This window comes from Lissotriton vulgaris, chromosome 9, assembly GCF_964263255.1.
Source record: "Lissotriton vulgaris chromosome 9, aLisVul1.2, whole genome shotgun sequence".
NCBI lineage: Eukaryota > Metazoa > Chordata > Amphibia > Caudata > Salamandridae > Lissotriton > Lissotriton vulgaris.
Window position 1 is genome coordinate 99,490,130 of NC_141697.1, and position 23,649 is coordinate 99,513,778.

General features: G+C 45.6%; 1 protein-coding gene across 3 annotated transcripts in view; it reads left to right on the forward strand.

Moving 5' to 3' along the window:
• Positions 1-23,649, forward strand: part of ZFYVE26 (zinc finger FYVE-type containing 26) — a 710,441-nt gene that overhangs the window by 530,005 nt on the left and 156,787 nt on the right. For all 3 annotated transcript variants that reach the window (XM_086937127.1, XM_086937129.1, XM_086937128.1), the window contains 2 exons: positions 6,110-6,319; positions 10,974-11,192. In XM_086937127.1, the coding sequence (XP_086793253.1) occupies positions 6,110-6,319; positions 10,974-11,192 (429 nt within the window). The remainder of the gene's footprint in view (positions 1-6,109; positions 6,320-10,973; positions 11,193-23,649) is intronic.

A 23,649-nucleotide genomic window follows, 5' to 3' on the forward strand; every position in this document is an offset into this window, starting at 1 on the left:
GATGATGTTTCTCATCCCACCGCTCTGCCAGTGGCATGCCCTGTCAGGCTCTAGATTAGATGCACTTGATAAGCCATGAGAACTACCCACCTTCAGACTAGAATGCACACCTATGTGTGCAACCTTTATCCCAATGCAGAGTATTGGATACTCGGCCGTTTTCAATCCTACCGGCATTTGCTTTTTTGACACCATGTTTGAGTGATTGTTTACTTAACATAACCATGCCCACGCCTCTATTTGGGAAAGCCAGGTGATGTAGTACTCATGAATTTTGTTTAAATTCAGGATTTTTTAGCCTAAAACTCATGGGGGATTATTTACAAAAAATGGCGCGACTCTCCTTTGTCCTAAAACCACAGAATTGTGGTAATCTGTCACCCGCTGTGCTCAGCTGAATAGTTACGTTATTTATTTTAAATATCACCCGTTTATCACGAGTGCATATGTGGGAGGACTTTAAAAATCTTGATAGTTCCCTGCTGGTCACGTGCCATAGCACCACCGCACATGCGCAATAAACAACCCGGAGCCTGTGGAAAACCCACGTGTTAATATTAACATTATGAAATGAGAAACACTTGTGAAACAATGGTCTCTGTTTGGGCCCCCTCCCCCAGCACACTCTGCGGAGGATGGACGTAGAATGCAAGGCTTCATGTGCGCCAGAACCCGGTAGAAATGCATTGCTACCACTATGGAAATAGTTATCTAATGTTCGAAAAATGTGTGGCTTATCAAGGAACAGAATATTCTGATGCACAAATTAGTTCCCTGGTAAAATAATATCAATGGGGGCTTTGTTGCAAATACAATATGTTCACTTTAATGAGGGATGACGCTTGGCAAGAAAGAGCACATCAGAAGAGTAGGCTCTTTTCGCCTATGGAAGCTGTGAGAGTTTGTGCAAATTCAACTACATACAGACTTTCACAGGTACGCAAATCTCTCCCTTCAGTTTATTATTTAAGAATGCATTAATCGCGCTGTGAAGTTCCTTCATGAGCGAGAGATCTGCCACCAGTTTACAAAATAAAGCATATTTCAAATATGTTTGGTACAACAGTCAACTGCACATACCAGGAAAATAATTAATTTGGCATCGGAGTGTCTCTCAGTGTGATAGGATTTCACAGTGCGAGAGATAAATGAAAATTAGGACTATTCTAAAGCCCAAAGTGTGTCTACCTGTAATGGCAGCAGAATTTGCAAAATGCATGGAAAGTCAAAGTAGATATTTTTCATCTATTGTACAAGCGCCCAGCTGACAGCTCGGGGATAATTAACAACATAGAAAAATTGCACAATGTGACATCTCGGCAGGCATTAAAACAAAAAACAAACAAGCATTTGCAATGCAATAGGTCTCGCATTCACGAGAGTTTGAGCTATTACAATTGCAAATAACAATGCCTTTTATTTTTGTTTTCATTTTAAAAACATAAAGGGCTTTGTCATTTACAAAACCAATAGCTCCAACTTTCCTACTGCGAGACCTATTGGCAACGCCAGTGCTTGTTTTACAATTGATGCCATTACCACACATTGTTTATCCATTTAAAAACAATGTATTTGTGAGAGGAGACCACCCACACCCCCAACTTACCTTAAATGCATGGTAAAGGCATTGTTGTAAAAACAAACACATAATAAAAACATGCATGGTTAAAAATGCGTGGTAAAGTCACGACGTGGTAAAAACATTGTTGTAAAGGCTGTTTCCTGTGGCAGCTTTGATCAGTGGAATATGTCCTTGTTAACCTCTGTTCACTACCCGCGAAAACATGCCATGTAATTTCTACTGCGCACTGTAGTTTCTCTGGGAAAGTCACTAGCGGACGTATTCTGACTGTGATAGGACACAGTCTACTCAACAGGTTCCTACCACAACTTCTCATTCTGAGAAAAGACGGTGACAAACCAAGTCATCTTAATAGTCCCAGACTTGGCCAGGAGAGCATACTACCTAGAGCTCCTGAGAATGAGCATATGCTCTCCTATACAGCAATAGGACTTCCTGTCGCGGCAGCAGAGGAGAGTCCTTCAGTCAGACCTCTGCAACCTACACCTTCATGTGGGGAGATTAAGATGCGTTAATTCTGCTGGCCAAAATAGTCCATGTTAACCTTGCAGCCTGACAAATTTCAGTAAAGGCGATCTGTGCTGGGCAATGAGAGAAGTTTGTTGCCTAGTGCAGTGATTATCATAAACCCTGAAGACAACATTTTTGGCTGTATTGTTTATCTTTGGCCCATTAAGACCTTTTCGGCTTTTCTATAATTACCTGATTATCCATCTCCATTTAAATTACCTGTTATGATGCATTTTAACAAAGATCTGACTCCTGTTTCTCCCAAAACAGTTCGTCATATCGCTATGGAACTTGAACTTGGTGTTGACATGTTTTATGTGCATTCATTTTGAGCCAGTGCACAACTGCTCACTGCAACAACTGATGCGCAAAACAGACTTCCTAATTGCCACCACCTCTGTGCACCATATGAGTGAACGGTAGGGGCTGTCAGTGCAAGCTATGCTATCTTTTTCCCAGACACGTTAGTGCTGAGGACCTGCGGTACCTTCTTGCCCAAAGTTGTGATACCTTTTCAAGATGATCAAGCTAATACTGATGTAATGATTTTCACTCCATGTTCCCTCTTTGAAGGAGGAGGATCTTCATTGATCCTAAAAGGGCGTTGAGCTTTTACATTGACCAACAAGGATCATTGTGCTGAGGGCCTGATCTTTGTAGAATTTTCTGGAGCAACCGAAGCAAAGGCAGTGTGCAGTCTTTGCCAAAAAGGATATCTACATGCTGTCTAAGAAGCAAACTCCTGCGACCGAATTCCACTAAGGGCATGGTTGCTACAACAGCATTGACAAAGGTAGGTGCTGGTTCTGGACATCTGTCAGATTAGGACATGGACATCTGGGCACACATTCATGAAACAGTAATGTTTTGACAGCCAGGTCGAACAGGAATGCCATTTTCCCTGCTCTGTCCTTTCTAGTCTGAGTCCACTCCCCAGGCCCTCCACTTTTGGAAGCTACTGGTATTGTGTCTTTTGTTAAGTTTAGAAATCTGTATTTAGAAGTATCTATTAGAAAACCAAGTTACTTACCTGAGGTAATGCACTTTCTGGTGGATACTCTATCTAACAACAGATTCCTCAATGCCTTCAACCCCACCCTTCTGCGGGACATCATAATAAGGTTCCAAGTTACCACCAGCAATTTTACACATTCCTTTGCGTCTGAGAGAGCAAAAGGAGAACAATTAAGAAACTGATTTCAGAGTGCAAGGCTGGTATTTAAATGTGGCATGTCTGAGGCAGAATGGTGTCACCACAGAGCCACATGGTGCCACCTATCTGCATGTGAGAGGATTGCGGAGAAAATTCTTCAGATCCAGTCTGGCACCTAGGGATGTTCTCAGGTTGAGGAATCTCTCCATAAATAGTGTTACTGAATGTAAATAACTTGTTCGTCTGTGCATTGCAATAAATGCAAAACAATAAAGGTATGATAATTTTTGCAGAATGGAACACACTGCTGATTCCTGGATTCGTTTAACATTAACAGTACCAGAGCCTGAGGGGACTTGTTGTCTATTTAATTCCGGAGGGTTTCCAGGACAGTCAGTATAACTGTCTCTGTGGAATGGGCTGGGCGAACACCTGCTTGGCGGGATTGAGATATGCTGACTGTTCAATGAAGCCACATAGACATCTAGCTACATGAGATTCAAGTAACTTAGCCAGATATGGAAGGAGCGAAATTGGACGGTAGTTGGTCAGTATCTCAGGGTTGGCCCCTGGTTTCTTTAAGAGGGGAACAATCATAGCCTCTTTAAAGGTACTTGGGACAATGCCCTGCGTCAATGAATTATTCAGAAGAGAGAGTGCCTGCATAGGAAGTAGAGAGAAAACCTCTTTTAGAACGTAGGGTGGGCAGCTATCCATTGGTGATCCTGATTTAACTTTGGACAGGAGGTCTGGAAAGTCCTGCCTGTCGATCGCTGGGAACTGTTCCAAGAAGTGGATGTTTTCCGATTTTATTGACGGTGCCCTAGTTGTAGTGTTCTTTAAGATACTATCCTTGATTGCGACATTTTTTTCTATAAAAAAGTATTAAGAGAATTACACAGCACTTGGGATGGTGTAGGTTTCCCTGTGATTCGGTCGGGGTTAGACAGTTCATAAATGATAGAAAAAAATGTATTTCGACTTGCTTGAGGAATTCATGATTTTGGCGGAAAAGTATGTGGTCTTAGCTGTGTAGATGGCTTTTTTGTAGAGTTTAAGTTTAACTAGAAAGATCTCTTTCTTAGCCGAGGAGTAGTTGCTTCTCCAGTACCTTTCCACTTGGCGGAGGGCTAGTTTATGAATTTTTAGGTCTGCTGAAAACCATTTCTGGGCCTCATGGCGCCGAACTGAGTTCACCCTCCTAATCGGTGCGTGCTTCTTACAGGCTGCTGTGAGGCAAGTAGTAAGATTATCAGCACTGGCTGTGACCGAAGACTGAGTAACAGGAGCTGTATTGCTCAGTGTGGTCAGGAAGGAATTTTTATCCAGATTCTTCCAGTTCCTGGCCCTAGTCCGTCTGGTAACAGGTGGAGTAATCTTCGTTATATTGTAGATGGCGAACTGTATTAGGTGATGGTCTGACCAAGTGCTAGGGGAGACAATCAAGGCAGAAACTGTGGTATTAACCGACCAGACATGGTCTAAAATATGTCCCTTTTTGTGCGTAGCCAGAGTTACCCACTGGATGAAATGCAGCCCACTGAGTAGGTCATTCAGTTCTTCCGTGTGTGGCCCGCCCAGAGCATCGTTGGCCCAGTAGTTAAATTTGCTGATCAGCAATATGTTGGCATGATTCATCGTAAGGTGTGGGAACAGAGGTATACTCTGGGGGGGACGGTCTATATAATAAGACACAGATCAACGAGGCCGGCACAGACTCTAGTTTGATAACTAAGTTCTCCACCCTGTTTAGCGCTAATGGTGTATATGAGGTGAATTTTTAACTCTTGCGGTATGATGGCAGCTACTCCTCCGCCCACCTTTCCTAGGAGGCGGATCACCTGTAAGATGTAGTAATTATTTGAGAGCGCCGCCAAAATATCAGGAGCCAAATCTGGGGACAACCATGTTTCTGTTAAGAAGAGAATATCTGGATGTGCTGAATCCAGTCGGTGGAAAATGTCCAATTTGTGTTTGGGCAAGAAGAGAGTACTCCAGTAGATAATGCTTAGCTCAAATGATTTTGCATGGTCTGAGCACCTTTGGGGTTTATTCAGGTAAAGTTCTGTCTTTGGGTGGGTATATGTGATTTCAGGAAAGACTGACCTATCTGCCATGAGACCCAACTCAGTCAGTCTAGCTGGTGAAGGGTTTAAGTGGCTGATCTTCTGATTGAAGGGATTTTAGACTAGACTGCGTATAAGTTAAACGCCGAGCATAAGGACTAGCCCCTAGCCCCGTACTGGCGCAGACGGGTTTGCCTTTGACGCACCTTAAGCGTGCCACCGGCGCGCCGGCTGCGCTCCCGCTCTACGGCCGCCATCCACTCGTGGTGCACGATTGCTCGATTGAGGGCGCATTATGATTAAGCTACATTTTTCCCTTTCCCTAACAGCACTCCACATGATCATTTTAATTAGTTCTATTTAGCCAGCTCCATGAGCACAATATTAAGCATGCATACACAGACACAGCCATCCTATTGGCGTGTGGGTAGCTTTGGGAAGGATTTCTGAATGTTGTCAATCCCTCAAGCTTGAGTGAGTCATTCATTTCATGTCATGTGTTTCCATCCCACACAAACCATATGCACTTATTACAACATGGAACCAATGAAACATACTCTTCATTGAGGAGATCATCGAAAAAATATAGAGACTATGTGATGTGTGTGTTATACAGATTTAACCCCATTAGGGAAATTGCAATTTTTAAACCGGAAAGTACTTTTTGAAATGCGATTTTAGTTTGTTTATACTAAAAAATTGATTGACATTTTATTTTCTCATTTTTTGTCTCGCCTCCCATTTGCCCCTACTTACAATGTTTTCTTTCCTTATGCAAATTCCTGACTTCTGGTTTAGGTTTCCACCAAATCTGGCCTGGATCCGACTGGTGTGTGGCATGCATGGGGCATGGCTTGTTTGAAAGCTGCCAATCTGATTGCGGCAAGAGAAAAGTTTGAGCGTTTCTTGAAGACCCCAGCAGATTTGAATCAGCTCACTCAAGGATCAAGGGTGCTTCAGGACGTGACCCAGCACCTGGAATCTGCCATGAAGCCCATTCTTGCTGGGGTGAGATGAAAATTAATATTTATTAATGTTGAATGCAACATTGGAACCACATAGCTATCTCTTATTATGCCTACTTACATAGCTCTACCTTCAGTCTGATGGGATGTCCATTTCAGTTTAGTTACTAAGGTTACCAAGGGACCTTTACCACAGCATAAAAGAAAATGCAGTTTGGAAGCCCAGATGTGTGCGCAACCCCAAACATGTCTTTGCAGTGCGCTCAGTACATTCACCAGCTTTCCAGGGCCTCATTTCCCTATCATTGAGGCTATTGCCCATAACGTTTAGACAGCCCTTGTGGCTCATTTCCTGTATGGTTTTCTAAGGCCATATGGAATGTTGAACATGGAAGAGTGCATCTTTGGACCACAGTAGTTGTCAGAGCAGCCATTACCTGGCCGCTTGGAAATGTCTCTACCAAAATTACTTCATGCAGCAGCATTATTATATGAATTTACACAGATCTGATGCAGAACAGAGCATTCTATTTTGAACTAAGTAAAAAAGTTGCATCCTCTGGTATTCATGCTCTTCTCCTGACTTGTCGCCAGCGTGGGAGTTGGATGAGCAAGTTTGGAGCTGTATAAGATCATCTTCTACTTTTTATTGCTTGGCTCAATACTGCTGACGTAGGTGAGCAGTTCTCCGTTCCAGTCACTAGACTGCTTCCATTTAAAGTTGGCATTACACAGGGCTGTCAGTCCATTTCTACAGTCATTCAAACCGTTTAACTAACAGCTTCACTAGGTTTTCAGAAATGTCTATTTGTCACGAAGGAAACGTTTTACTCAAGTCATTCTTTATGATCTGTTCAATGTATTTTCCCCTAATTTATTGAGATTATTGAAATACACAATAGAAGTGTCACCACTTGCTCACAGGAAGCCTCAGTGGAAACCCAAGAACCCATAATGTGGGAGGACTACATCAAATCTACAGTTACCACATGCAAGTGCAATATAGTACTCTGCTGTCTTGGAGCAAATAAGCAGGAAGCAGTGGCCATTGTCAGACCAAAGGCACCCATTGCTAACTGTGTCTGCTTCCTAAATAAAGATGTTTGGCAATACTTTTCAAAGAATGTATCCAAATCCGTTATGGCTGGCCTTTTTCTGAGCATTTTCATTTTTCCTGGCAACATTGTCCAATGTAACTCAGGTTTTCTAGCTGTCTAGAATTCCTTGCCAACTTGCATGTCTTCTTGTGCGAATGAAGGCCAGCATGCTTTCACCCAGCAAGTCTTGTTAGGTAAGACTCAGTAAAACAGGTTCGGATCTCTTTGGGTGACTTATATCCCTTTTCACACCATACGCCGCATCCTGTTGTTTATTGTATTGAGTTAGTATAGGGAGGGTCTGGTGTAGTTCGACTTATAAACCATATCACTGGTCTCCTATGTGTGTATCTTCCTACGGTAATACATCCACAGATCTTACATTTTTATTTTTTATGGTAATATTTTGTTGTACCCTTTTACGGACAGCGTCTTGACCTGCTTGCACAAAGCTGCCTTGAAGTAGAAGTCTTGAAGATCTCTTCCTTAGTTGTCGACCCTAGTGCTCGGAGTCTGGTTTTACTTTTTCACCAATGATTTCATCTCTTGCTCTTACCAAAGCAGTAAACATGTTCCACTTCTGTTGCCTACTCCTCAGGCTTTCCTTTTCTATTTGTTGACCTTCTATTTGAGCGGTGCAGTAATCCACTGTTCTCAATGTTCCTGTTGTGTGGTGATGGGCTTTTTATTGTTTCGTTTCCTGCCCTTTGATTCTGGTTAGAGTGCCTCTTGTGACAGTGTTTGAGGCATGGGTCGTGGTGACAACTTTGGTCCTTACCCTCTTTCTTGCAGTTGGGGCCTCTTATAAGGTCCCTTCCTCTTATCTCCCCTACTATGATAGGGGCTGTAACTTCCTCCTCTCATCCTGGGAACTGTTTGTTTATATATTATTGGCACTAGGTATTTGGGTTTTACTGTGGCAATAGCTCACACTCTTCCTGAGTTCTCTCTTGCAAGTCAAGAGACAACTCCTTAGTGGCTGCTCCTTCCATCTTGTCCCGTAATGAGGGATCTATCTATGCATTTGCAATCTTAGGTGCAGCTTGTTTGGTTGTTTCCCTGAAACTCGCTTTCTGTGGGTAATGGTTATTTTAGCCTTGACTGTAGCACTTTTTTACCTGCCTACCTCTAAATCATGTGTGCTCATTTTCCCATGAGTCTGGAGGAAGACAAACTTGACATGCCTGCAAATATAAGTTACCATAGTGACTTCTGCCCCCTGGTTCTCTGCAGCCTTGGCGGGCAAAAGAAGGTACTGCAAGAAGCTCGGAAGAGATTGGCGGAAGCAGTATGATTCAACCTCCAAGCAGACTTACAGAGCAGCTGTGAAAGAATATCATAGGGATATAACAGCAGAAAAGAAATCCTATCTAGCTAGATGGATTGAGGAAGCAGATAGCTCCTGTAAAGAAATATTTAAGATTGTTAAAGAGTTTATTTCTCCCACCTGCTGTATCCCCACGTCTTCCTTTTCGGAACCATGGATAACTGAACTAGCAGAATTTTTCACCAACAAAATTCTCACGATCCAAGCGACCTTGAAGGGAACGGATAATATCTCTGATTCCAACTCCAATCCTGGTGATACCCCCGTCCCCTGGTCACTCCATTCCGACTCAGTCACAGCTACTACCGGTCCTATCCTGGACTGTTTTCCAGCTTTGGAGCTCCATATCTCGTTGGACCTCCTTGTTAAATTGAAATCAGGTTCTCCCTTAGATCCTTGCCCTGCCAAATTTCTTGCGACCTTGGCCCCCGTTCTTAACCCTATTATTAACCCCATTATTAATCTGTCTCTTAGCACAGGCGAGGTTCCCACTCCCTGGAAGCAGGCCCTCGTCCTTCCCCTTAAGAAGCCGAACATGGACCCGAAACTTCACTCTAATTATAGACCAATCTCATTGCTACCCGCTCTGGCGAAAATAGCAGAGAAGCATGTACACACCACCCTATCCCACTTTTTAGAGTCTAACTCCTTACTTCATCAGTCACAGTCCGGGTTTAGCTCTAACCTGAGTACTGAAACTGCTTTACTCGAGGTTACTGAGGCTGTGAAGGAAACTCTGGATAGTGGTGGAAAGGCCATGCTTATCATGCTCGATCTGTCGGCGGCCTTTGACACCGTTCCCCATGACCTTCTCCTTACTAGACTTTGGGAGATAGGTCTTAGGGGAACGGTGTTCAAATGGTTCCAATCCTTTCTGGCTGACCGCAGACAAACGATCTGGGCCCCCCCTTTCTCCGGCGTGATGCCGCAGCTTGAGGTAGGGGTCCCGCAGGGTTCATACTCAGCCCCTTCCTCTTTAATATCTTCCTGACACCCTTAGCTGCGCTAGCAGAGGAGCATGGTGCCCAGATCGTCTCCTATGCGGATGACACCCAGCTCTTGTTCACATGTGACAAGGGCTGTGACTTCGACGGGGCTGCCATTTGGAGGTGTCTTGAGGCTGTGTTTGGCTGGTTTGGGAAGAGCGGCCTCAAGTGCAACTCGGACAAGTCCGAGATCCTTTTCTTTGGTTGTCCCGCTGACCTGAGATGGAAGGAATGGTGGCCTTCGGCCATGTTCCCGCCAGCCGGTGATTCCGTAACAGCTAAGAATCTGGGCATCCAGGTGGATAACACTCTCTCCTTTAAGGCTCAAGTAGCAGGACTTACGGGGAAGTGTTTTGCCATCGTAAGGATGCTGAGGAAGTTTTTGCTGTTCCTATCCTTGGAGCACAGAAAGATCACGGTGCAGTCGCTGATAGGATCGCGCTTAGACTACTCTAACATCCTCTATCTAGGCCTCCCCGAGTATCTCCTGACTCGTCTTCAGGTTGTCCAGAATTCGGCAGCCAGGGCCATTTACGGCCTAACCAGAAGAGCTAGGGCCAGCTACCTTCTTAGAGCGTTGCACTGCCTGCCGGTTCGTAAATGCATCACTTTCAAGACCTGAACGATGGCGTTTAAAGCTCTACATAACATCGGAGCAATGTATCTACAAAAAAGGGTCAACTTCTACTTTCCATCCAGACCCTTGAGGCCAGCTGCCTTGGCCAAGGCAATCGTGCCGGCAGTGCGACGTGCACGATGTGGAGGACGTTCCTTTCACTACCTTGCTCCACGTCTTTGGAACGAGTTACCTCTGACCTTACGCGCTAGCTCTAACCTGCTCGCATTTAGAAAGGAGCTCAAGACTTTTCTCTTTTCCCAATAATTCTTTTTTTCTTCCGAGCACTTTCCTTCGCCGGTGGTATTCTTTGTTGGTTGCTGGTGTTTGTTCTTGATCTGCAGCGCCGGGACGCTCTTCGGAGCAGCTGTGCGCTATACAAAACCCCCAGTAACATAACATAACATAACTCATACCAGTGGGTCTTGGTCCAGCTTCCTTCAGCCTACTCACTTGTGTTTCTCCTTATTGTCTATGTGGCCCTTGCTGTTCTGTTGATGGAGAATGGGTGTTTGGTATCTGGAGCACAGAGAGGAGTAACGTATGTAACTGTAATACCTCCACCCCTATATGAAATTATAGTCCATTTTATTCTGAAAGTGTTTTGTCTAAGTATGTCTCATAAATATGCAATAACGCTTGTTTGTATCAATATCGCTTTGTGTTAACAGAAAGACGATGACTATATTGCCACACTAAAAGAACTGGAAACAACACTGAAGGCTGGAAGCTTATGGCTGGAAATTATGCCAGAAGGAAAGGTGCAGCAGAACGCCTACTACAAGGAGTGTTTGTACTACCTGGAAACATACGGTACAAACCTAGCTATCATCAGCTTCCTCATAAGACACGATTGTATGAGAGAAGCTCTTCTGCATCTGTTGAAAAATGTGAGTATAGTTATTTTTATGCTAAAACGACTGTTGGCCTCTGTGTCACTCTTATATTGTACTATATATGTTGTAGGAAGTGCCAACTTTTGCCAACTTTTACTAGACCATTAAAAGGCGAACAATGAGGGTATTGTGCATTAGCTTTCAAGACCATACAACTCCTTTCATCAGATGTAGGTTTGGACTCTAAAGCCAATGTACTATGTTATTGTTTTGACCATTGTACTGTATTGTAGTTCCTATATTCCCAATAGGCTCTGCGCATTGGAATAACATAAACAGCAGTGTAGACGTAGGACTGGGGTCATCTAGGTCGCTACTGTCTATGTTAGACTTAATTAGTTTTGCCAGCTAGCTCAGAGGTCACTAGAAACTTTCTCGAATGTTCAGGAAAGGGTTAACCGTCCTGATTTAGACAAGAAGGGATTAGTTTCTGACAACCGCATAAACATGACAACTTTGCTCCCTCAGAATAAAGAGTGTATCTCTAGAGTCATGTGAAAACAATAGGCAGCTATTTCACTCAGTCAATCGTGCATGCTTAGTTTCACCAGAGTGCAGAGAAATAGAGAGACGGGCGTTTTCAATAAAAGGTGTTATTTTATTGAGCAGTCTTCTTTCTCATGCAAGAGAAATGAATTTGCCACAATTGCAATACTTATCATAAAGTAAAGTGCGTACAGTAAAAGTAGTATTATGAAATAATACTATAAAAGCATTGATATGCTTTCTTAGCCAGGGCACAAGTCCTAAAAAAAGAAGTGGGGGGACTCTCCAAAGTAGGCGTGGTCACAGGAAGTGACATCACGACAGGAAGTGACATCACGACAGGAAGTGACATCACAACAGGAAGTGACATCAGCATTCTAAAGAAACAAGCATTTGCAATGCAATAGGTCTTGCATTTGCGAGAGTTTAAGCTATTAGTATTGTAAATAACAATGCCTTTTATTTATGTTTTAAAACCCAAAACATAAATAAAAGGCATTGTCATTTATAATTCCAAAAGCTCAAACTTGCGTGAATGTGTGCCCTATTGCATTGCAAATGCTTGTTTCTTTAGAATGCTTTCTCCTGGACTTTTTTTTAATTCACCCCACCAAGATTGGCGTCTTCCATCTTAGAACAATAAATGAAATGTAAAAAGAAAAGAAAAAATAGCTGCCACATCTTTACACGTAAGTGCTCTTGTGTTTTTGTTGCTAGTGTTGCATATCAGCAAACAATCATATTTTTTCTTTTTGCCGATGCAGAAAAGCATTAGCAAAAAGTATTGCCAGTGCCAAAAGGCTGGGTGATGCAAAGTGTAACACTGAGAACTGAATCAGATATGTGATCTTGCAATCTTAAAAGAAATATCTGTGTTGTTCATAAAGCACGAGTTCGTGTTTCTAGGGGCTCCCAATATGTGAGATAGGGAAACTAATGCCAGAAATAAAGATTTATTTGCCAAAGGCCACAATAAGTTTGGACAAGCATGGAAGAGGGGTTTAAACCCCAGGTTTGCTGCTTCCAAAGTCAGCATTGTAACCATTGCATCACATTTCCCTTCCATAGTGGCTTGTTTGTCTGGGTGCTGCTGGTGGGCAGGATGACAAAAAGGTCTTTGTGTAGCAGAGTCCACACTGCTCGGAAACTGCTTGTAAAGGTGCTAAGAGGCATGGTTCTTGAATGAGATCCTTTCGGATCCCTTTTTTCTTGGAAGCTCTTTGGAGATTGTCCCTTAGGGTGAGGTCACCATGTTATTGTGGGTTCTGCGAGTGAGGAGTCTTGTGTAGCACAGCACTGAAAACTACTCTGAAGCTGAACAGAATGGGACAGTTTCTAGTGATTTTACTTATATGCAGGTGGGTTCTAAGCACTCACAATGTTAGCAGTCATGGGGACTCAGACAATGGGATATAGAGTGATATGCTCAAGCTTACACAATAATTTGTTAAGTTGGGAAGCTGGGTTGACATCCTAGGCCGTCGCCTTACAGTTGTCCTATTAGAGACTGGACCTCATTATGCGCAGAGGGATCCTACTGCACAAAAACATTTGTACAGCTATGTTAAACTTTGGTGAAAAAATTGGTATTTATGGTTGAAAATATAGATTTATATTCCCCAAAAAATGAACTTACATTCACAAAGCTATTTATTTGCTCATAATCTTACACTGTTACTGCAAATGAGCGTTGTGGAACATGGGGCTATAAAATACATTTCCGGGGGTTTTTCTGTGAAATCTTGAAGATGAGATTAGACTACAGACTGATGCAGACCTATAAGTGAGCACATCTGCATACAGACTGGTCACAGCGTAGCATTCTATGATAGGGAATGCTTTGGAAAGCAGGTGGAATGCCCACAAACTTTGGGAACACCCAGTTTTTTTGGATGTTCACAAACTTAGCAAGAGACATTCCCACTCTGGATATGGTTGGAGATTTACTCCTGGCAAGGACAGGAGTAAATCTTAATCCAGCATGGAGTGAATGCACACAAAACCAGCTGATGCTTAGAGGAATAAGTTTTGCAATTTCTTCCAAATGGAGAAAAAAAGTTTTGCAATGCAGTTTCACTATAGTGTCGTGGCTATGAGTGGGTAAAGCTATGCCTGTTACATTTAAGCATGTTAAAACACCTTTGTAAAAAGATCCCCAAAACTACTTCTGGGAACCTGCGACTGCTGCAGCTTTCCAGGTCTACATATAAAATGCTAAGTGAATTTCGATAACAGAAAGAAATGCACTTCAAACGTAAATTTACAACTTCTGTGAGTGTGGTCAGAGATTCTGTGGGACATCTTCCCTGTGTCCCTGTGTGGTGTCTTCATCACGGGGTGCTGCTGGGGCAGAGAATTTTTTGAGAGGAGGGCATTGCTCAATAAAGTTACCAGCATCCTTTTACTCTGTAAATTATTAAATACAGCAAATGGTTCGCAGTCATTGTTTTGAACCACATATTAGGCAGGATTTCAAATAGTCTTAGAGATGTAAGTGTTGAAAACATGTATTTACGACATTCCTTCTGAACGGGCATCAAATAAGTCGTACGCAAAGTCCTTGTTTTGGACCACATAATGTGCAGAATTTCTAAAATGTTAGAGATATAATTCTGCGTAGGTTATATCTTGCCGAATAGAATACTACTAAAAAAGACACCAGCGTTTTTTACTGCATTGTTTTTTGTCGCTAAATATTGCTCAGTTGGTATACACTCCATAAAAGACTTAAACTGCACGTACACCACGATAAATACACACAAAACTAAGTAAATAAATAATTGATGTGCAGTACAGATTAGAGCGCATAAGAGCAAGGAAAGCCATATCATTAAGCTAAAATTAACTCAGCAGGCTGCTGCACTGGCCCAGGATAGGATATTGAAAGAGAAGTTTCCGAAAAAGCGCAGTTTTTCAAACTTCAGTGCACTAGCTCGGAAGTTGCTTCCCACAGCAGTAAATAAACAGAAGGGAGCCTCGGCCCTTCAGAGCAGTGTGGATTCAGTGTGGGTCATGGGGGTCACCGTGGCGTGATGGCCGTGTGAGGACAATCGCAGCAGAGTCAAGGGGGTCACTCGCTCCGAAAAAGCAAAGGAGCTAATTGCAGGAAAGCACGAAAATGTTTAATTTGTTTTGATTTAGCAGGGTGGACGGCGTCCACCCTGAAAAACCCTCAGAAATAAGTGGGGGGATGCCGTCCACCCGCGTGGTACCCCGACTCATGCCCTGTTCTTAGCCATATGATACTTTAAAACGGATAAAATATATACATACATAAAAACATTGACTAAACAAACTCAACTGGTGCTTCTAAGATACGCCTACCCCAGTGTACCTGACCTAAGCCTAATACGTGGGAAGGAGTTAGTAAGTTGCAGTTTTAAGTTAAGTTGGATTTTTGCCAAGTATCGGAATCAAGAATTCTCCCTAAGGTTTTAATCAGCTCTGTACCTTGGTTCTAGAATATAGGAGGTCTTGTATCTCGCTTCTCAGGACTCCATCTCCCAGCAACCCGCGAGGGTGACTCGGGAACACCAGAGCTGGATTTCTCGGCGTGAGAAAAGGCAGCTTCTCCAGCGCGTTGAAGGGGAGGGGCGGCTTCCTTTGGCTCTCGCATCAGCTGGGCTTCGGATAAGTAGATAGCCGCTCTGTACCACACCACCGTGTGTTTGCTTAAGGCAACGTTGGCATATTTATACCTGAAAGGTGCCGGGTTTGACGTAAGGTTGGACATAAGACGTCACTAAGAACTAACAGTTCTTTTTGGACTGCAGGAGTTCTTGTGCAAATCAAAACAAAAGCAGGGGGGGATTCCCAGGCTGCTGGAGGCTTGGTTTGTTTAAAGAACGCGTTGTGCTTTCTAGGAGTCTATGGGAGTAGCCTTGCCGTGCTTTGGACTGCATGGGCTATTACTAAATATGGATATGATTCTTATGCCTTTTATAAGGATACTATTTATTATAACCACATAAGGGCATGAATCGGGAATATCGAATTAGGGTCCTAGATAGAAATACAACAGTACTTCTCTATTGAAAGGTGTCACTAGCTGCAGCATTCAGAATTTAAGTTGTAGAAAAAAAAAACTATAAACTGTGGCATGTACAGGGTAAAACGTAAAGTTCTAGTTTTATAGTAAACTTATTCTCTTGATTAAAAGCTTTAAAATAGGGGAGGAGCCTAACCAGCGACCAAGATGGCCGCCGATCTCCCTCGCCCCCGGCATAATCCAGTGAACTATCCTGTTCCCCAACCCCACTCCCCGGTGTTGGAATAGAAGTGATCTCTGTCGAGCATCGAACGAATCTCCTTCGACGTTCTGGGGCAAAGTTATATCGACGGACAGGTTGGGGCCTACTCCCGTGATCTGACCGGGACCTGCGGTTCTTGGTCAACCGGAAGGTGAATGCAACTCTGCCGAGCTTCGAACTAATCTCCTCCGAAGTTCTGGGGCAAAGTTATATCGACGGACTGGTTGGGGCCTACTCCCGTGGTCTGACCGGGACCTGCGGTTCTTGGCCAACTGGGAGGTGAATGCAACAACATCGGCTGCGAGGGACCGGAAGTTCACAATGTCCTCCGACTCAATTTTGAAAATTGGCCCCGGTACTCAGAACTTTCAGTATGACACACGGTGGCGGCCCCTAGATAGTGAGAGGTACTAGGTGAGGCCTACCGAGACGCACGGCAGAAATCGGCCCCTTGGTAACGAGTGCGTAGTCGAGGTGCGGCGGACACAGGGGTGTTCTGAGTCTTCCCTTCCCACTCCTCGGAGCCCACAGACTCGCATATGAGACCTATCCAAACCGCTTGAGTCACTCTGGTCGGAATGCTGGGTCGGCGGCCTGTGGGAGCGGTGTCGGGTGATCGGACGTTTTGACGAAGGCCTGGCCGATCGACTCGACGCACATCGCTTATGACAAACTGATGAGAGTTGGCGATATAGTGTGTGAGTCCCGATGGTGTCGAAATCTGATCAAGATAAGACCCTGCCGCGTTCCTCTGGAACGCCCAGAATCGTGCAATCCAACACGCTGGAGCGCTACACCCAACCAAAAGGATCACCAGCAGACTCCAAAAAATCGGAGGTGGAGATGGGAGCCCCTTTGACGGCGACTCCCACCTTATCAGATCTTATGGTGGCCATCACTGATGTACAGACGATAATGGGTCAGAAAATGGAGGCCCTCGACCATAAGATCGGCACAGTGACCGTCGAGGTTGGGCTAATAAGAGCAGATCTCAACAAGGCGAGTGAGAAGGTGAAATCGCTTGAGGTCAAAACTGCTAGCCTTGCTGATGATGTGCATCAACTGCAACAGGAGGTGCGTGATCTCAAAGCGTTGAGGGCTCAGACAGATCGGAAGCTGAATGAATTTGAATGTAGAGCACGGCGTAACAATATTTGCATATTGGGGGTGCCTGAGCGGTCAGAGGGTCCAACGCTGGACCTGTTCGTCGAAAACATTGTACTTAAACATCTATAGCCGAAAGGCCTCAGTAACTTTTTTATGATTGAACGTGCCCATAGAGTTCCGGGGGGCAGGCCCTGAGTCGGGGCACCCCCTCGTCCTATGATCGCAAGGGTTCTTAACTTTCGAGACCGTGATGCAATATTGCAGGCGGCCCGTTCTGGGCTCCCGTTAAAATTTGAAAATGCGACACTGTCCCTGCATCCAGACTTCACTCAAATGGTACAGAAACAGAGGCAGGGATTTCTTGCGGTGAAGAGGAGGCTGCGGGACAAAGGCATGGACAAAGGCATGAAGTATGCCATGATGTTTCCAGCCCGGCTACGAGTGGAACATAATGGCAGGGCTGTGTTCTTTGATAATCCTGAAGTAGCAGCGGACTGGTTGGACAACACTTGTGCTGCTGAAGCTGAGGATCAAAATAATGCTGCATCGGAGGAGCAGTAATTGTTTGAATACTATTTAGTGGGAGGTGGGGCGGTGCAATGATAAAATACCATATTGTATGTTAGTTAGAATTTTATATGGGGGTTAATCTGGAAAGAAATGCCGTGAGGGGGCGAGCTCGGCTTGAGGTCCTCCTCCATTTACTACCTTTAGTTAGCTGTAGTGTAGTTTTGGGTCGACAGGCACACTGCTAGTTGGGGATGCACGCAAGCTGTAGGCAGGGGTGCAGGGTGGGGGGCGGAGAAATGGGATGTTTGTGGGGATTTGAAAATTCGCTTTCATGTAAAACGATTGCACCGTTCTTGATTGAAGTTTGTTTTTGTTGTGTTTTACAAGCATCGAGAGACTTAGATAAGAGTTACCACCAAAACGACTTCTGCTGAACAGGGTATGGGGATTACCGCACTCAGTTGGAACGTTAATGGGCTGGGTGACAAGATAAAGCGAGGAATGGTCAACCAACTGATTAGGAGACACGCGCCGGATATTGTATTATTACAGGAAACGCACCTTGAGAAATTCCTTCCCAATGACGATCCAAGCTACTTGGACAGATTGCCGTGGCAGATATGTTGGGATATCTGGGTTGTGGGAGGGAAGAACGGTTACTATATTGTTTGTGAATGTCCTGCCCGCCCTCCGGTCTGAAACCTTCCGAGATCTGTCTAGAATTTTTCTGTCTTTGCCCCTTGGGACCTCGATTGTTGGGGGTGACTTCAATGCAGTTATGAATAGTGAAATGGATAGATTCCCTCCCCGGGTGTTGCCACTTTCTTACCGATGGTTGAATGATTTTGTGGAAACGTCTGGTTTGATTGATGGATGGAGGCTGCGAAATCCACTTGATGTGCACTTCACTCACTCCTCGGCCGCCAATGGTTCACTCTCAAGAATAGACTATATCCTGTTGCCTGTATCACAGTCGGATGGAGTCAGGGAGGTGCGACATCTAGGTAGAGGATTCTGTGATCACTCGCCAGTCTGGATCCGTATAGAAACGTGTCATGGAGATATAGGCAGAGTAGCCCCCATAAACGCATGGCACTTAAAAGACCCGGACATTAAGAAAGAGATCGGCAAAGCCACGGATCGGTATTTTCATTCCAATGTAGGGACAGTAGAATCGGGAAGTACCCTTTGGGAGGCATATAAGGCGGTGATCCAGGGGGAGGCGTTATCTCTGATCTCCGGGAAGAAGAAGAAAAGTAGAGCGGACGTAGACAGAGTAGAGGCGGAGTTGGCGAAACTGGAGGGGGAGGGGTCGATGACCAAGGTGATGGAGGGTAGCCACAGACTCAAACTACTTAGAGATGAATATAAGGGCTTGGCGAGGGGGAGGGCAGAGGCGCAGTGTGCAGACACCCAAAGTAGGATCTACGAGCATGGTGATAAGGCGGGGAAGTTGATTGCCTGGCTTAAAAGGGGGGAGAGGTCGAAAAGACTGGTGCCAGAATTACTCACGGCGGAACTAGGCAAAATCACAGACCCTCAAGAAATTGCGGAGGTGTTCTCGTCCTATTACAGTCTGGTTTATACAGCTGCGAACGCACACACAGAGACTGAGAATGTGGATATGCTGTGAGATATTCAAATGCCGTCGCTGTCAGAGGAAGACCGGAAATTCTTAGATTCTTCCCTGACTAACGATGAGGTCGCTCAGGCAATCAGAGGGGTGAAGTCTAGAAAGCCACCGGCCCTAACGGGATCCCCGTAGAGCTGTACAAACCATATGCCAACAAGTTGGCACCTTTCCTGTGTGATATGTATCAGGAAAGCAGGGAGGAAGGCCAACTTCCTTATGACCAACGTATTGCCAACATAGTGGTTATTTACAAAGAGGGTAAGCCTCGGGAGGAGTGCTCCTCCTACCGGCCAATCTCGTTGCTTAATGCAGAGCTTAAAATCCTGGCAAAGCTGCTGGCTACCTGATTGGTTAAAGTCATTACGACCCTGATACACCCAGACCAGTCGGGCTTCATGCCCCGCCGGAAAACAGCATTAAACATACGGAGACTGCACAGAATTTTGGCTAGTGCGTCCTATATCCATGAGCCAGCTGTCATCTAGTCATTGGATGCCGCAATGGCCTTTGATAGGGTGGAGTGACCATATTTGCTCGCGGCTCTGAGTAAAATGGTCTTTGGGCCGGGATTTATTGGGTGGGTTCGCCTATTGTACTCGAACCCCCTTGCCAGAGTTGTAGTGAACAATCACAGATCTGCGGATTTCCCATTGGAACGTGGTACTAGGCAGGGGGCCCACTCTCCCCACTATTGTTCGCATTGGCGCTTGAGCCGCTGGCGGCATGGGTTAGATGGGACCGGACAGTTAGAGGATTGAGATGGTCACCAGACTGGGAGGACAAGATATCGTTGTACGCTGATGACATTCTGCTCTATCTGACTACTCCCCGAGCCTGCCTGATTGCGTTCCTAGACATCCTTTCCATATTTGGGAGATATTCGGGCTTTGCCATTAATTGGACAAAGTCGGTTCTCTTCGCACTCAGCGGTGACCCACCCGTTGTCCCGAGTTCATGCCCCCTGCGGATGGAGGCTGCGGGCTTCAGATATCTGGGGATATATATCACTTTGGACCCTACACTGAGATATGACAAGAATTTGGGGCCCCTACTGGCTCGGCTGCGCCGGGATGTAGACAAGTGGAAGGAGTTGCCGCTTTCTCTGCTGGGACGTGCCACATTGTTCAAAATGGTGGCACTTCCCCGATTTTTGTATTCACTTCAAAATAGTATGGACCCGGTGCCTCCTTCATACTTCAAGGAGATAGTCAATCCAGCGGCGGCTCCTTTGGGAGGGAAGGCCACGTATTACATTTTCCAAACTTACATTGCCCTGGTACGACGGGGGAATAGGTCTGCCTGATCTCCGTAAATATTACTGGGCCTCCCAGCTTGCGTCAATTAACCAAGCGATATATGGATCGCCCCTTGACCCCGGATACGCAATGGACAGGGGCCATATGCCCGGACAAGATTATATGAGAGCCCTCTACTCCAAACCGGGTAGGGTTCCCCTCATTGGACCGGCGGCACACGCGGTCAGGGTGTGGCACACAGCTAATAGACATCTCAAGTGGGCTGGGAGGATTACATTGGCCACTCCCCTGTGGAGCTCAGAGGCTCTGGGGAATCTGTGGAGATCGAAGGGCTTTGACCGGTGGGATCTCATCGGGATTTCGCGGGTTAAAAATGTGTGGGGGAAAGACGGGATCCTTTCATTCGAGGCTATGCAGCAAAGCTATCAGTTAAGCGAGAGCGAAAAATTTAGATATCTCCAAATGAGACATGCTTTATTGACTAACATCCCCCGGGGTACTGCGCCGTCTGAGGCCTCCCCGCTGGAAGACCGAATACTAGATGGACACCTCCCTACCAAAACCAGATCACTGATTTACAGAAAACGAATCATGGAGGATCCGTTGGTGATGCTTAGAGAACAGTGGTGCGCGGATGGTCTGGTTATTGATGATGAGGACTGGAGAGAGGCTGTGTCGTCCCCCAAGATTGTGGCTATTCCCATGAGGTTGCGAATGGTGCAGTTGAAAATCCTACACAGAACCTATGTGAAGGGGCCGAGATTGGTGCAAATGGGTTTGGCCGAAGATGATGGGTGTTGCATAGGATGTGGAGAGACCGGAACATTCATGCACATATTGTGGCACTGTCCGGAAATACCGCAATACTGGGTCAAGATCCACGAGAAGTTGGGGGAGGTGTTGGGAGTGGAGGAACGCATAGAGGCTAGACGTTGTCTTTTGAATGTCTGGAAGCCTTCTGACCTCACAACACAGGGAAACAATGGGTGACACTAGCATGCATGATCGCGAAGCGTGACGTTGCGCAATTATGGGGTGCTATTCAGGCGCCTCAAATAGGGATATGGATGGAGGATCTTGACTGGAACATGATTAGAGAAAGGTTGGTGTATGTGGCTACGCGTCGTCCCCAGAAGTGGGGGAAGATCTGGGGTGCACGGAATAGCTATAGAGGAGATATATGTGCCCCTCCCAATGTGCAAATTGAAGCTGAAGTGTTGGAATCTCCATAATTATTTCGAAAATCAGCAATGAGTAATGTTGGTTGGTAATGTACATATTATTTCTGTACCAAAGTATACAGTCACCTGATGCTTGTGTTATTGTTTTTGTTCGTAAATAAAAAGGTTTTTTTTTTTAAAAGCACTAAAATATTTAAACATAGAAATTCAGATTATAAACTATGGAAGAAGTATTTTGTGACCATTTGTGTTCTAGTGTCCAAGATTCTTTTTTGCTGACGCAAACCACTTGTTCCCCATACCTCCGATAGATTATTGCCACAATTCAAGCTGCTGTATTCATGAGTGGCAGGGCTAATTCACTTACTACCTCTCCATCCTCCCGGTGCACAGTTGTCTTTTTAGGTATTCCACTTATTGATAAGGTCATCTCAGCTGGTATTGTTCCTTTTGATTTGTCAGTACAATGGATATATCTATATTAAGCAAACAAAAAAGGAAAATAAAGTACAGAGTATTTTAATCCAAAACAAAGATTTGCTTAATAAACTCAAACATTAGGCATATCACATGGACATAGGGAGTCCTCTTGGTCAGGGTCACACACACTCTGCAACGTACAGTTCAGTCTACTTGTTACTGAACTGGACCGTCTAGATTTGTTCAAAATATGGCCTGGTATTTTACAAAACTCCTTCTGTGGCCCTGCCGTAATCCTATTGTGCAACCATATGCAATTTACCTTGTTATGTAATGTTATTTTAAAGGAACTTCTTAAGCGCACGTACACTGAGTAGTTTCATGGTGCTGAGGTCAGATGGAACGCTGCATTTTCTGAAAGAGACCCGTTCGTGATAGATTCCTTACCTTAGAATATTCCCAGGTGTCAAACTGGATCCGGATAGTTTTCTTCAGCAGTACCCGTGTGCGTCGGAAGGCGTCGTCGTAGGGCTCTGCGGACGTCATTGGCCTCGTAGTCTCCGAGATGACGTCGCTGGATCTACTTAGATGCGCCTGCGCACGCAGACGTCAGTTCTTTCTTTTTTCGCGCCAGCAACTCGGATCTGGAGAAAGCGGTACCCCTAGTCACTTTTTGACTGAGTTTTTGGAGACTTTTGTCTCTGTTTTTTGAGTACGTATACTCCAGCTGCATAGGGATGCCCGGTTTTAAGTCTTGCGCGGCCTGTTTCCGCACGATGTCGGTGATGGACCTGCACGGTAAGTGTCTCTACTGCCTGGGGCGCGACCACGACTCTGAGTAGTGCCCCCACTGCCAAGCCATGTCTCCGAAAACTTTGCGAGAGCAGTCCCGAAAGTGGCTAGAGGCCCAGGAGTTGGCTCCGCTCCGTTCCAGGTCCCAGTCCCGTAGGGGGTCCAGGGACCGTCCGCGGAGCCATCACCACCATTCGAAGTCGTCTGAGTCGGGTAAGGTGGAGCACAAAAAGTAAATGAAGCGCTATCGCTCTTCACCTTCCCCTTACGCGACACAGCTGAGGATGCAGGTGGCGCCGCCCCTGTGGCTTCGGCGGAGCCTCCGCAGTTGCCGATGGCCTACCCGCCCTTTCCGGGTCCATCGGCGACTCCGGCCCAGCTGCAGGAGTTCCTGTCAGCAATGGCACGTGTCTTCAGAACGTCCGGGTTCGCCTGTGCGCCTTCGGACCCCCTGGCCTGGTTGGGGGTCAATGGTCTTCGACGTCGCCGGCTCCGGCCCCGACGTCGTCAACGACTCCCGTCTCGACGCCGAGAGACCCCCATGGATCCAGGCCTGGTTCCCCGTCCATGTCGATTGGCCCTGTACGACCTCCACTGACATCTATGTTGACGGTGCTGCTGTCTCCGTTGGCCGCAGTCCCGGCCAACGCCTACCCTGGCCTCCTCGTCGACGTGGAGACGGCGCCGGAAGGGTGTCGACCGACACCGTTTGGGCATTTCTTTTCCTTTGTTCACCGACCTCCTTATGTTCCACCTGTTCGGCAGGCTGTGGAGGACTGGTAGGACTGGGAGGGGTCTGAGGACCCTCTCGCAGCC